The sequence below is a fragment of the Fistularia commersonii genome, chromosome 26 (assembly GCF_037954325.1).
Source record: "Fistularia commersonii isolate RoL2024-O1a breed Wild chromosome 26, RoL_Fcom_v1.0, whole genome shotgun sequence".
Taxonomy (NCBI): Eukaryota; Metazoa; Chordata; class Actinopteri; order Syngnathiformes; family Fistulariidae; genus Fistularia; species Fistularia commersonii.
Window position 1 is genome coordinate 13,422,955 of NC_141309.1, and position 12,926 is coordinate 13,435,880.

The window sequence follows — 12,926 nt, forward strand, 5'->3', positions numbered from 1 at the left end:
ACAGCATGACTGATGAAAACTGAAAATAACTGTAACCATGACAATGAATTATCCCAACACATGAGAGCATTTCAGAATTCCAGGTCATTGGAAGATTAAACAAAGAACTGGAGGAGATGATTTATAGCTCACAAATTCTCAACTATGAGTGGCAATTGCCGTTGACAACAGACAACTGCTATAACCAAATGCCTCCACAGTCTTTGTCAGACGCTCCAACCCTTTATCTCCCCCACTCACAAAGAACTTACCAGCAACTTCTGCTTCAGCCTCTGATGGCTAAGGGTCTCCGGGTTGAGTCTCTGCGTCCCTCTCTTGCTCTCTAGAAGATGAAAGCTGTCCAAACACTGTACGTCGGAAAGTTGCAGTGGCAAAACTTCATTTTTAAGCTGAAGGGAAACAGAAGAAGAAAACAAAATTGTTACAAAATAGCATACTAATGTTATTTTTTGATTACCGTATTTTCTGGACTATAAGCCGCTACTTTTTTCCTAGGTTTTGAACCATGCAGCGTATACAAAAGTGAGGCTATTCTATGGATTTTTCTTCCATCGCTAGGGGGCGGAAGTAGAATCCAAAATAAGATAAGACGTATAAATCAATGCAAAGAAGAATAGCAGAAAGAGCAGATAAAAAGTAGATAGAACACGCACGACAAATACTAACTGGTACTTATTTTCAAATCCTCACACCTTCATCATGGAAACCACAAGAAGAAGCTCGTATTATGCAAGTTTTAAGTTGAAGGCCATCGAGCTTGCTATCCACGAAGGAAACGCAAGCTTAGTGTCAATGAATCTATGGTAAGACGTTGGAGGCGGCAGCGGGAAGAGCTCATGCGATGCCAAAAGTCAAAAAAAGCTTTCAGAGGACTTAAAAGCAGGTGGCCTGAACTTGAAAATGTCCTCGAGGACATTTGTTTTCAACATAGATATCAGCGGCTTATAGCCTGGTGCGGCTTGTATTTTTTTTTTTTACTTTTTTTTTTTTTTTTTAATAGAGCGGATGCGGCTTATTTCCAGGTGCGCTCTATCGTCCAGAAAATACGGTAATTATACCTGTTTGTATATCTTCCATGTCATATTTTCTTCAGTGATTATTTGTCAGTCATCAGTGGCACCTACAAATGTTTTTTTGGTTTATAACAAAATCAAAAATCCTTTCTAACCATCGCAAAAGCCACTTGTGTGAACATCTGCTAGCACTCTTTTAGTGTAGTTGGCCATTTAGGGCTCGCAAGAGGCCTGTGTGGACAGTTGGCAGCTACGCTCATGCAGTGAAGAGTGTGTCCTCTGTTATTGATCTTCACGGGTTCAGTTTGGAAACAGACAGAACAACTTGTCTGGGCTAGAACATGTGAAAATGCAATCTCAATTCTGTGAAAAGTCAACAAAAAATCATATCAAAATGTTTTGCGGATTCTCCTTGGTATATCAAATTACATGCTTTAGGATATTGATCAGATGAACAATACAAACGAGTTCAGTCCGGCTTAGTCGGCTTGATGATTTCTTTTTCATTTCCTTTACACTCAAGTTGATGTGTGCAATGATTTTAATAGACATTCTTACACATTTAGAAAATATTTTCTTGCATTTAATGGAATTTCCTGCATTTAAAACTAAATTATATTAATTGAAATATCATGAGTAGGTATTCTTGTTTTAAGGTCCTTGTAGGTCATTATTTTGGTGTAATATTCCAAGAAATATAAATCACCTTCTTTTTTATTAGTATGCCATATAATTTCAATCAATTTTCTCATGGGACTTTGGAAAATGTTCAAGTAAATTTAAAAAATAGCAAATTATGTAGTTACTAGTACTGAATCATCACCAAATACAACTACAAAAACATTCACATTACATTGAATGTATACAGAGATACTGGCCAACTTTGCTGAACATTGCTGAATGGAGCTCTTAAGGAAAATTTGAAGAAGGGCAAAATAAGTAATCAGAAACTCAATAGTCACCATAAAAAGAGCAAATCACAGTTTTACCATGAGTTATATGTCTTTGAGTTGTACTGTTGCAAAAAAATGAGGATCATTAGCTTAGGTGTATTAGTCAAAACAAACAAGTTAAACCTGGTTACAAGCTCATACAAATAAGAGAAAAATGTAGAATAACAGTCTGTCTCAATGTCTAACCACTCAGCTCGCAGGCTGATAACACAACCTTAACTGTATGTTATTGCCAAGCCAGCGGAGCTGGCTGGAAATAGTAATGTATCATGTAAAATATTCATGGCTAAAGTCAGGTGGAAACAGATGCTGCTTTTGTGTCATAGAGGGGGAGCTGTAACTTGACTCAAACATGGAAGGCCAGCTTTTAGTGGAGGTAAAGTCCTCATGGAACACATTTGGACACTGCAGGGTTGCAACCAAAACATTGGCTGTCATGACACCACACCGGCCGCTACCCTGTGCCATGTCAACCTGCCACTGTTCAGACATACTATGACGGTTCAGCAGGTTGAACCATATGCGGTTACGCCTGAAGTGCCGCTTATTTGTGTTGGTGTCACTTTTTATCCCTTGCTGACATTTGTGGCCATGGCCAGAAAATGACCTTTTTTTGTCCATATTGTACTTCTGAGATGAATACTAATGATATAGCGCGTCATGCTCGCTGGTCATGGGAACAAGTATCTATTTTTAGATGTATGTTCCCAGCTGCACTTCTTCAACCTGGGGCCAGTGGGCAATTAGTATTTGTTTCTCATGGCAAGAAACTGTGCCTTAACCTCCCTAACGCAAACAGACATCTGAACACAGGCTGTTTCTACCGTGGCCCATAGCCCCACCGCAAGGCACGACTGGAGCGGCGGTACTAGCACCACCTCAAACTTGACAGAGCAGCACGAGCGCTTCTCTCAAGCATCAGTTCTTTTCTCCTTGCAGGTGACTTATTTATTTACCTCTTCAAATAATTACTCAAGATCCTGGATGAAAGATGTGTTTGTAAAAGAGACCATCATTTGTATACGTTCAAATATTATATTGTATGAAGGGCATCTAATCCAAGTAATTCAATTATTCAATGTTTATTCAACAGAATTCCAGAAACGATTAGAGTTGCCCAACTTCTGGAAGCTAGCTTTGTCTGGGAAAATGTTGAATATGATTGAATTCAACTGTGCAATTTAATTGATGCAAGAATCATTGCCGTTCTTTAGCTTAAATCAGTCGCCTACTACTCATTTCTTACATTCATCATGTGGCAATTGATTGGCTTATGAAGGAAATGAAAAATGTAAATAAGTGTTTTTCAAAGCTCTTCATCATGTTCTTAAGATTCCACAAACCAAATCTATTCAAATTGCAGTTAAAGAGGCTAAAAGACGCTATTGAATATTCATATTTGATGAACTGGCTCACAGACGGTTGATTTTTAAAGTTTATAACTTTAAGGAGGGTCTTAGGCTGATACACCCACAACGTTAGATGATCAACAACTGCAGCTCTCTGAAAATATGACATAAACACAAAAAGGATTTCAAATCAATTTTCTGTTTTGACTTTTTGGGAACTTGTCAATTGATTCCAAAGATCTAGATCAAATAGACAGATCTATAAACAATATAAAATAACAGTAAATGTGTGAATCCACAGTTCATCAGCTACATTTCTCATACACCTGCATGCTTAACATCCTTTTCTTTTTTTTCATGAATTAATCATATAACCCCAAAAGGACCTCAAAAGCCAACAGGGTTTTTTTTGAAGACAAATTTCCCCAAAGAATGAAACCGCTCTTAAATCAAGCATCAGTGTGATAATTTCCTGAGAAAAATGCGAAATTCTTTCTCTGTGTTGCAATTTTGAAAAATTATACACCTCTCAAACCAAATTTGCAAAAAAAAGGTTCTGCAGTCACTGTGTAATCTTTGAGACACAGAATCAAAAAATATTATTTTAAGTAATATTTTTTTCAAAACAATATGAAAAAGACATTGAATATGTCTCTGGAAAGTTTTCTTGCCTTTTCATTCATCCTGATAAAAGACAGAGAGACAGCCTCATAGCCCGCTAAATGGGAGCTAACTGTAATGGCATAATGCGTTTCACTTTGAATTTCTGAAGTAGTGATGCAATACAGACAAGGATCATTCAAAACTCAACCAAAAACACAGAAGTTAAACAGATGGGTGATGTTCTCCATTCATCCAGGTAGTCTTACAAGCATTTGATGTTTTTTTAGGCTCCTACCCAACCACTATTTAAATAGAAATATGACACCCTCTGCCCCACTATGTGTATCTGACAGATCTTCATCTTGATGATGATTTTATATTCATCAATTCATTGGCCTTGCTGCTTATCATGCACTCAGAGTCACTAAGTTGCTGGAGCCTAAACCAGCTGTCATCGGCCAATAGTTGGGGTACAGCGTGGACCGAGAAGGTTCATCCTAGACCAGTCACTAGCCAGCACAGAGCCTTATATAGAAACACACAATCACAGCTTTCTTATTCACACTTATTGACCATTTAGTTTTAGATCAACCAAATACATGTTTGTAGAAAAGTATGCGCAGGGAGAACATACAAACTCCATGCAGAAGGGCCCAGTTGGAATCAAACCAGGAGCTTTCTTGCTGTGAGGCCAGAAGACTCACAGGTATGAGAGTACTCTCCTCTGTGATGCACATCCACTTGTAGATAATGTAATACGATTTGTGCTTGACCCAGATTAGCAAAATTGTCACCACATCCAAAAAATAAACCACTGAAATGCTCTCTGTTGCATTTGCATGTGACAGCAAAAACCATACACATAGTTCAAGACATTTCACTAAATATTTTAGGAACATTTTAAAGGAAATGCTTCTGTGCTTTTATATGTGTAGTTTTGATTTCATTATTCCAATATAAAAGAGGGTCTGATTACTTTTCCTACCACTGAATAAAATGGACCATTTGCTTGCCATTCTCCTGCTCTTTCCCAGCATTATGACCACCAGAGCCCCCCATGTTTGCTGTAACTAATCATGAGATGGTGAAGGTGGTTTCCTCAACATCATCGATCCGTAATTGAAAAGGAGACAATAAAATTAACTCTCACAAAAAAGAGAAAGGAAAAGATACGTCAGGAGAAGGGAAAAATGGGGAGAAAATAAAAGTAATGTGCGTATTTGAACCTAGACTCTGCCAGGGCTAGCAGAGAAAAATCAAAACAATCCAATACGAGAAAAATAAAAAATAATGGGAATTAGGACAAACATAACATATGAGCGTTGTAGCGTCCGTACATTTATCAGTCTTCCTCCAGTGATTTCAAAAGGATTAAATTGGCTCTTTTTTTGTTACTGTTTTTATAATGTTAATTCGCCGAAACAGCTGATGGAGCCCTTAGAGATTGTGTCAATTTACCGACGTAATTAAAATAGTTTTCTTGGCCAGCAAAAGAAAAACCACATGGATGGGGAAAAGGGAAGGCTGCAGTCCAATTTTCAAACTGGTTTGTATGTAAACTAAAGTTGGCTGGCATAATATGACTTCAAAGATGAATTCTCAAACATTTCATCAGTGTGTACACAGAGGGCCTCCTCAGACATACACACTGGAACAGAATGTCATTTGAGCTCATTATTTGTTATAAGTATCTGGGCTGAGGTTTAGTTAGCTTTCAGCTTCCATCCATTCTAATTAAACAGCCATTAAGCAGTTTATTATTCCAGCATACAGGCTTTTGAACAAACTCATATCTAGCTGTAGTCTTATATTATAGCATCTCGTAGATAGCACACAATATTGTGATGTACAACTGTATCTGAGGAGATGTAATAAGTCATTCTAGGAGTATGTATGTCATCACTGCCTCTTTAATTCAGTATAGTCAGGACAATGCTAATTTAATCCACCTTGTTACAGCTCCTTCATGCAATTATCCAGGACCCCTTTTCAGTGATGGGTCAGGATGAAGGCAGCGGATTAGACACGAGGCCTGACACACCCCACAGAGGCTCATAACGCAAGACAATGTACCATGTCCCATCACACCATTAACAAAGATGAATCACTACAAAAAATAATTACTCTGCTTCAATCCCATGTGCACAACCCAGCCATTTCTTCTAGTCAGCCACCGCAACTTTCCACTCGATCAGGACATTTGAATTAATCACATCCCTGCGTAAACACACTACAAAAGATTCAGAGCAGTCGATTAACCATCCTCAAAATTAAAAATGGTATGTAGCAGAAAGTGTGCCTTGAAGTGACTCATACAGTATGTCTGTGGGTCTGCCTGCCAATATTGTTACATCAAAAAGAGTGCAATTAACCTTCATTGAAGTGGACAACAGAGAGAGGAGAGCTTGTTGGTGCAAGGGGCATTCACATCAGACAACTTGTTTCTGCTTTTGTTGTCATGAATTCTGATCCGACTGCATTAACCAGCAGAATGCATTAATTGAAATGAACAGTCTGTGTGACAGCGTAAAACATGATATTAAAATGTAATGTGTCGAAAATAGACACAGCAAAGAAAACCTAAAAGCAGAAATGCAGAAAGACAGATATAAACTGAAAGTATGGAGTTAAGCTTTAGTTTTTAATACAAAACAAATCCAGACAAATAATCATCACTGACTATGGATTTTGGCAAGATCCACATAATCATCCCCAACCCCCCGCCCTCTGGCTTGATCCTGCACCTTTCAGAACTGATCCACCTCCCTGAACTGACCACATAGAGATTTAGCTCTAGCAGAAAACATCATACATTTCATTCTATTTCATTATATACTGCCCACCTGCTTACATTATGTCATGACCTCAAAAATTGAAATGACCTAATTTAACAGTTTTGGGCCATTTGTTTGTTTGGTTTGGGTCATCAAAACAAATAGATGAACAAAGCAAGCAGGAAATAATGTAATGGGTATCAAATATGCAGAAAATTATTGAGATACAATCACTGAGTCACCAGCTGGTAAAATAAAAGTATTCCTCATAAAGCAGTTTTATGTTTTGTATGTTTTTCTAACACATACTGTAATTACCATGTTTATCTCTGTGCATATATTGTAGTGCATATCAATATCTCATCCATAATCTGTGAACTGCCATTCACATTTCTATATATTATTCTACCAAGACTTGCCTTTATGTGTATGTCCTCAACCAAGGAGATCTAATTCCCCCCTTGCACATAAATCCATTAAAGAGGGCCCCCACTTATCAATGCAATCATTTGCTGTTGTGAAAAAAACACGTGAATAAATTGGCATGTCAAAATATCAACATCTTTCAAATAAAAGATAATAATTAGCTCTGGTGGCTTATAATCTGTCAAAGCGTCGATCCATCCTGATCAACTTTTGGTACGATCCTGTAGGTAATTAGTTACTTTCCTCTGACATTCACCCCAGGCAGCAACAGTATTTGTCCAATTGATCTTTTGAATTATCACACAGGTTAATTTTTCCTTAATTCAATATAGACTTTGCAACTTTGTGGTCCACCAGTAACAAAGCATACAAATAATTCTTTTTGTTTTGTTTTGTTTTGTTTTGTTTTGTTTTGTTTTGTTTTGTTTTGTTTTGTTTTGTTTTGTTTTGTTTTGTTTTGTTTTGTTTTGTTTTGTTTTGTTTTGTTTTGATTTGTTTTGTTTTGTTTTGTTTTGTTTTGTTTTGTTTTGTTTTGTTTTGTTTTGTTTTGTTTTGTTTTGTTTTGTTTTGTTTTGTTTTGTTTTTCAAAACATATTGACATTGGTTCAGTAAATTTTCTCAAAAGACCATTATTACATTATTGTAGCTGCTGAGTACATACAGAAATAATCAGATGACACAATTTCTGAATATTTATATAAAGTATAAAGCTGTCCCTGTTCTACACACAGGGACATTATGGAGTCCCATTGGGAGAGGGAGCAAACCCACCTCAAAACATTCTTACACACCCATCTACTTCCACTGCATGGTCAAGAAAATAGGGGGGACCCAAATATAAATGGTAAAGAGCATCTTCATTAACAAAGATCAATGGAAATTAGGAAAGTCAGAAAACAAGCAAACAGATATTTAGTTATTTTTGTAACATAGAGGTTATGTTGATCATTTTGTCAAATGTATAATTCTGATTAGTACTTACATCTATTATCCACTTTATCCAATTTAGATTAAAGGTCTGTCACAGAGCATGCTTCATAGAGGGGTACAGGGAGGGCAGCTCCATCATGAGCAAGTAAAAGCAACGCAGAAACTTTGCGCTTGATTACAATCACAGAAGGAGTAATACATTTTAAAATACGTTTACAACTTTGTGATAACAATTCTCCTTAAAGTTATTTTTCCACACGGGGGCAAAAAGAAGAGCAATTAGTGGGCAATATGTTGATGAAGAGAAACAGTTATCAAGCTCATAGTTCATCTGTATATGTGGTATTGTGTTGACCTACAAGGGCTAAGCTACTTGGCGTCTACAGATGAATTGATGAACAGTATTATTGTGACTACGATCAAACCAGCTGTCATTCAGATTCTCTTGTCAAACCAGCCTCAATAGGGGTGTATAAGTATTTCTGCCATTAAGACAGAAGTAGTCTCTCACTTTCCTCATCGCTTCCTCCCATCCATCCATCTTCTGCCACTTATCCTGCACTCAGGGTCATGGGGGAAGCTGGAGCCTATCCCAGCTGGGATCGGGCGAGAGGCTGGATTGGTCGCCAGTCAATCGTAGGGCCACAAATATAGAGACAACCATTCACTCACTCACTCATTCAATTTTTTCCAACTAACCTGCTGCATGTTTTTCTACTGTGGGAGGAAATCCACGCAAACACGGGGAGAACATGCAAACTTCACACGTAAAGGTCCCCTTGTCAAAATCGAACCAGAGTCCTTCGTGCTGTGAGGCCGAAGCGCTAACCACAGCTCCACCCATTTATAGTTATTATTATCATTATTATTATTATTATTATTATTATTATTATTGTTATTGTTGTTGTTGTTGTTATTATTATTATAACACTGGGAAGGAGGGTATATTAAAAGAAAGGAAACAAAATAGGTGTTTTACTAAGCAGAGGATGCTTAATCGCTGAACTAAAATATGTATTCTGTAATGTTGTTATATCTAATCTAAAAACTAGATAACTATATTAAATATTGTAATGGATCACGTTTCCTTTGGGATATTTTGAATGTGGCATTCTATCCAGAGATTAAATCTGCGAAGTCGGAATTCATGAGCAGCTCACACTTTTTAGGACTTTTAGATTAGCTGCAGCAACCGAGTTATACATATACAATATACATATACATAAATATATAAACATGCCTCAAACATGAGCATGATTCTGGCAGGGGACTTTTCTGTGTGGAGTTTGCATGTTCTCTCTGTGTCTGTGTGGGTTTCCTCCCACGTGCAGCAGGTTAATTGGAAAATAACCCCCAAATGAGTGAGTGAAAGGTTATCTGTCTATATATATGTGGCTCTGCAATTGACTGGCGACCAGTCCAGGGTCAACCCCGCCTCTTGCCTGATGACAGCTGGGATAGGCTCTAGCATCCCCCGCAACCCTGTATGCAGGATAAGCAAGAAAGAGAGATATCTTGAAAGCAATTGAGCAATAATCAGTGAAGGTTATTGTTGGTAATACCTTTGCTGGTTCAATTCCTAGGGTGTTTGCATGTCCTCCCTGTGTCTGCAGTCCACAGTCCAAAAAACATGCAGAAAGTCAATTGGAAAAAGTTGGGATTTTTGATTTTGTTGTGTGACTGTCTCGATATATAGCCCTGCGATAGATTGGTCCCAGTTCAGGATGCATCCCGTCAATCACCCATTGGCAGCAGGGATAGGCTGCAGCATCCCCTGTGACCCTAAGTAGGATAAGCAGTAGACAATGGATGGACAGATGGATGGTCAAGGGTGTACCCTGCCTCTCGCCCACTGACAGCTGGGATAGGCTCCAACAGCCCCCGTGACAAGTGTACGATAAGTGGTAGATAGTAATGAATGAATTACAACTACTACTGAATAAAAACTACTACTTTTGAGTCCTGTTGTCCTTATTACAAAATGGGAATATTGACCTGGGTAAATGCGATATATATGCTGGTGAGTTCATTGCTTATTTGAACATTGACACAGTCAGACCAAGATTTTTCAAGCACTAGTCTACTACCCGTGCTCTCCTAGACACCTGATTGAGACTCCAATAGTCATACAAGCCCATCATACTCAATCCAGAGCATATAGTCTTTCTTTAAGAAACCTATATAAAATCAAAATAATGTGACCCATTCATTTGTCCAAAGACGGATGTAATTGTTATATACATGCGGATGAAAAGACATTGACAAATACACCGGATGTGTGTGTGTAAAGGCTTGCAAGCAATGCATTGCAAAACATGGCACACAAACAGACAACAACAACATAAAGCTGGCTTCATATGGAATTATATCAATGCTTGCCCTCTCACGTGAGGGAAAGTTCTTAAATCAGCCCAAGTGATGATACTCTAATAATGATAATGCACTTTCCCTGTGCTAAGTCTCATAGAACCATCTTTGTCGAGATTTACCAGAGAAGATGCTGTTACGTAACAGCGGCTGTGGACCCTGCTGTTCACATCACTAATGCCTCACACTGAGGGAGGGTCGGGTGCCTTATCCAGGCCACATCCAGGCGCCAGTAGCAGCAGGATTCCAGCTGTTACTACAGCCTGGCTTCACTTACTCAGGACCATGCTGAGCCCTGGTCTGCACTTGTGCTTTCTACTTTGCACCCTCCAGTACCATAGATGGAGGCATTGGTTGACAAGTGACAACCACACATGCATATACGGGAGCCAATGATCAATTCTTTTAGGTACTACAATCATCAGTTAATATTGGGGCAACAATTTTTGCCCTGTTATAAGTTACATATGAACTGAGTGTTGTGTCAGCAGACTTTTTGACTTTTAAAATGAGTCACAGTAGAGGAACAATTTTCTCTTTCATCATGTCCCACTCTTACTTATTCTTTTCTGTGAAGGTCCTCAGTCATCCAGGTAATGGTCAGACATTGTCAAATGTTTTCATGGCAACTGGACTTACTTTTTCTACTTGATTGCATTTCACTTCTCTTCTAAGAGGCTTCTTGGCTTATCGTTCTACAGCATTTTGTTGCAAAGCAATATATAAATACATGTAATAATATTGTTGATTTAACTTGTAAAAAGCACTATTAATAATCTCAATGTGCCTTTAGGTTCAAATTCAGAGCAAGCTCTTTTTAAATATGTTTTATCCTATCTTGATTAGTTCATGTTGTGTGTTGTGTGTTGACTCTATATTTCACAGAAGGATGTTATCATTATTCATTATTTAATGCTAAATCAGAAAGAGCAAAGCGGTTCATTACTTTTATTTACCTAAAGAAGGCTTTGTTTTGGGTCAGGCACACCAGCAGGGCATATACCTTTGGTTATTTCAACCTGACTTCACAGTAATTAGTTCCCATGTTGCCCTGCTGTGCACCCCATTGCCAAATTAGCAAAAAAAAACACCATCTCATTTGATTTGATGCAGTATACTGATCGCCACACGCTTAAGACTAAACAGTCTGCACTTCACACCTAGTCAGACATTCAAGCATTGTATTCTGGTCGCATCATCGCGTGATGTTTAGGGATCTGAGGCGCACACACAGACACTAACAAAGATGTCTCCTCAGTCATTGAATATTTTTCATTTGTGTAATGTTAAACACCTCTTGTTTATATATTTCTTTATTACATATTATTAAAATTAATAGTTTTGCTGTTGCCTCTGGGGTATGTGTGAAAGTGGTCCAGTGATATATTCAGCAATTTTAGCATTTCCTCTAATATTGTTGATTGCGCAATCTTCCAAAACCAAAAAGTGATCAGCTGTTAGTCCCTTAACAGATGGTTGTTTTCTGAAGAACCCTGGGAGTTATCCGCATATTTTAAAGTAGTTCATATGTACACCTTTTTTTTTTCTTTGTCCAGAGTCAGGGGCCAAATTACTGTAACTGCTGTTTCATGCGTGTTTTGATACCACTATATTAACATGGAAAAATGTCTTAATCTGTCTTAAATGTCTTATCCACTTATCCATCAGTCATACCATGCGGTTCACAAGTAACTCTATTTGTTAAAACTCTCAATTTGGTCCTGAAAGAAAAGGGAATTAACCAAAAACAATTTCAATCTGTTGCTAAGAGCTGCATGTACAAATTAGAAGCTGTCTTGTTTGTTCCAAAAAAAATACTCCACTATTCTATTCCTCCTTCATATTTTACTATTCTGCTGCCAAACCTCTGTAGCCACCATCTAACTTTGGAATGAGCAATTTGATGTTAGACATATAAATCTCTGTCCCCTGCGCCTTGTGAATATAAGTGACTTGCTGGGTGCTCAGGGATAACTTGTGAAATGATGAATGGCCAAGCTTGCTTGTCAAGGTGAGCAGGAGTAGCTACATTATGAATGGAAGTTTTTATCTGAGTGCTCTCATATATGTGAGGTGTGTATCAAGACTGGCAGCCCGTAATTAGGCTCTTCAAATAAGCGACCTTGGGAAGAGGCCGAAACATGCACACACACACACATACACACAAACACACACATGTACACACACACACACACCCACACACAAACATACATGTACACACTGTATTTTCTGATACAGAATAATCACTGTTCATCCATCAACGTATTGTTCCGTGCACCCTCTTGTCTTTTGACAGCAATCTGTAGGTTTACGCCTTGCTGCAGATCACTGATCAATTAAAATAAATAATTACACAACATCCAGAAATCATTTACATGGTTATACAACCTACAGTTGTGCCTACACTCAAGGACACTTTTTTGTTCAAAAACCACTTACCAAATCAGCTGTTATTTTAGCAATTCTGTTCTCTGAGCAGATATACCAAACTGAGGTCAGACACACAGATAC

The 12,926-nt window shown here is 38.0% G+C and overlaps 1 protein-coding gene across 12 annotated transcripts in view; it reads right to left on the reverse strand.

Moving 5' to 3' along the window:
• The window catches only part of rimbp2b (RIMS binding protein 2b), a 96,152-nt gene that overhangs the window by 77,582 nt on the left and 5,644 nt on the right, over positions 1-12,926 (reverse strand). For all 12 annotated transcript variants that reach the window (XR_015108779.1, XM_086173446.1, XM_086173437.1 and 9 more), the window contains one exon: positions 252-389. Coding sequence is in view for 10 of the 12 variants with exons in the window: in XM_086173446.1 (XP_086029572.1) it covers positions 252-389 (138 nt within the window). In the remaining 2 variants the exon portion in view is untranslated. The remainder of the gene's footprint in view (positions 1-251; positions 390-12,926) is intronic.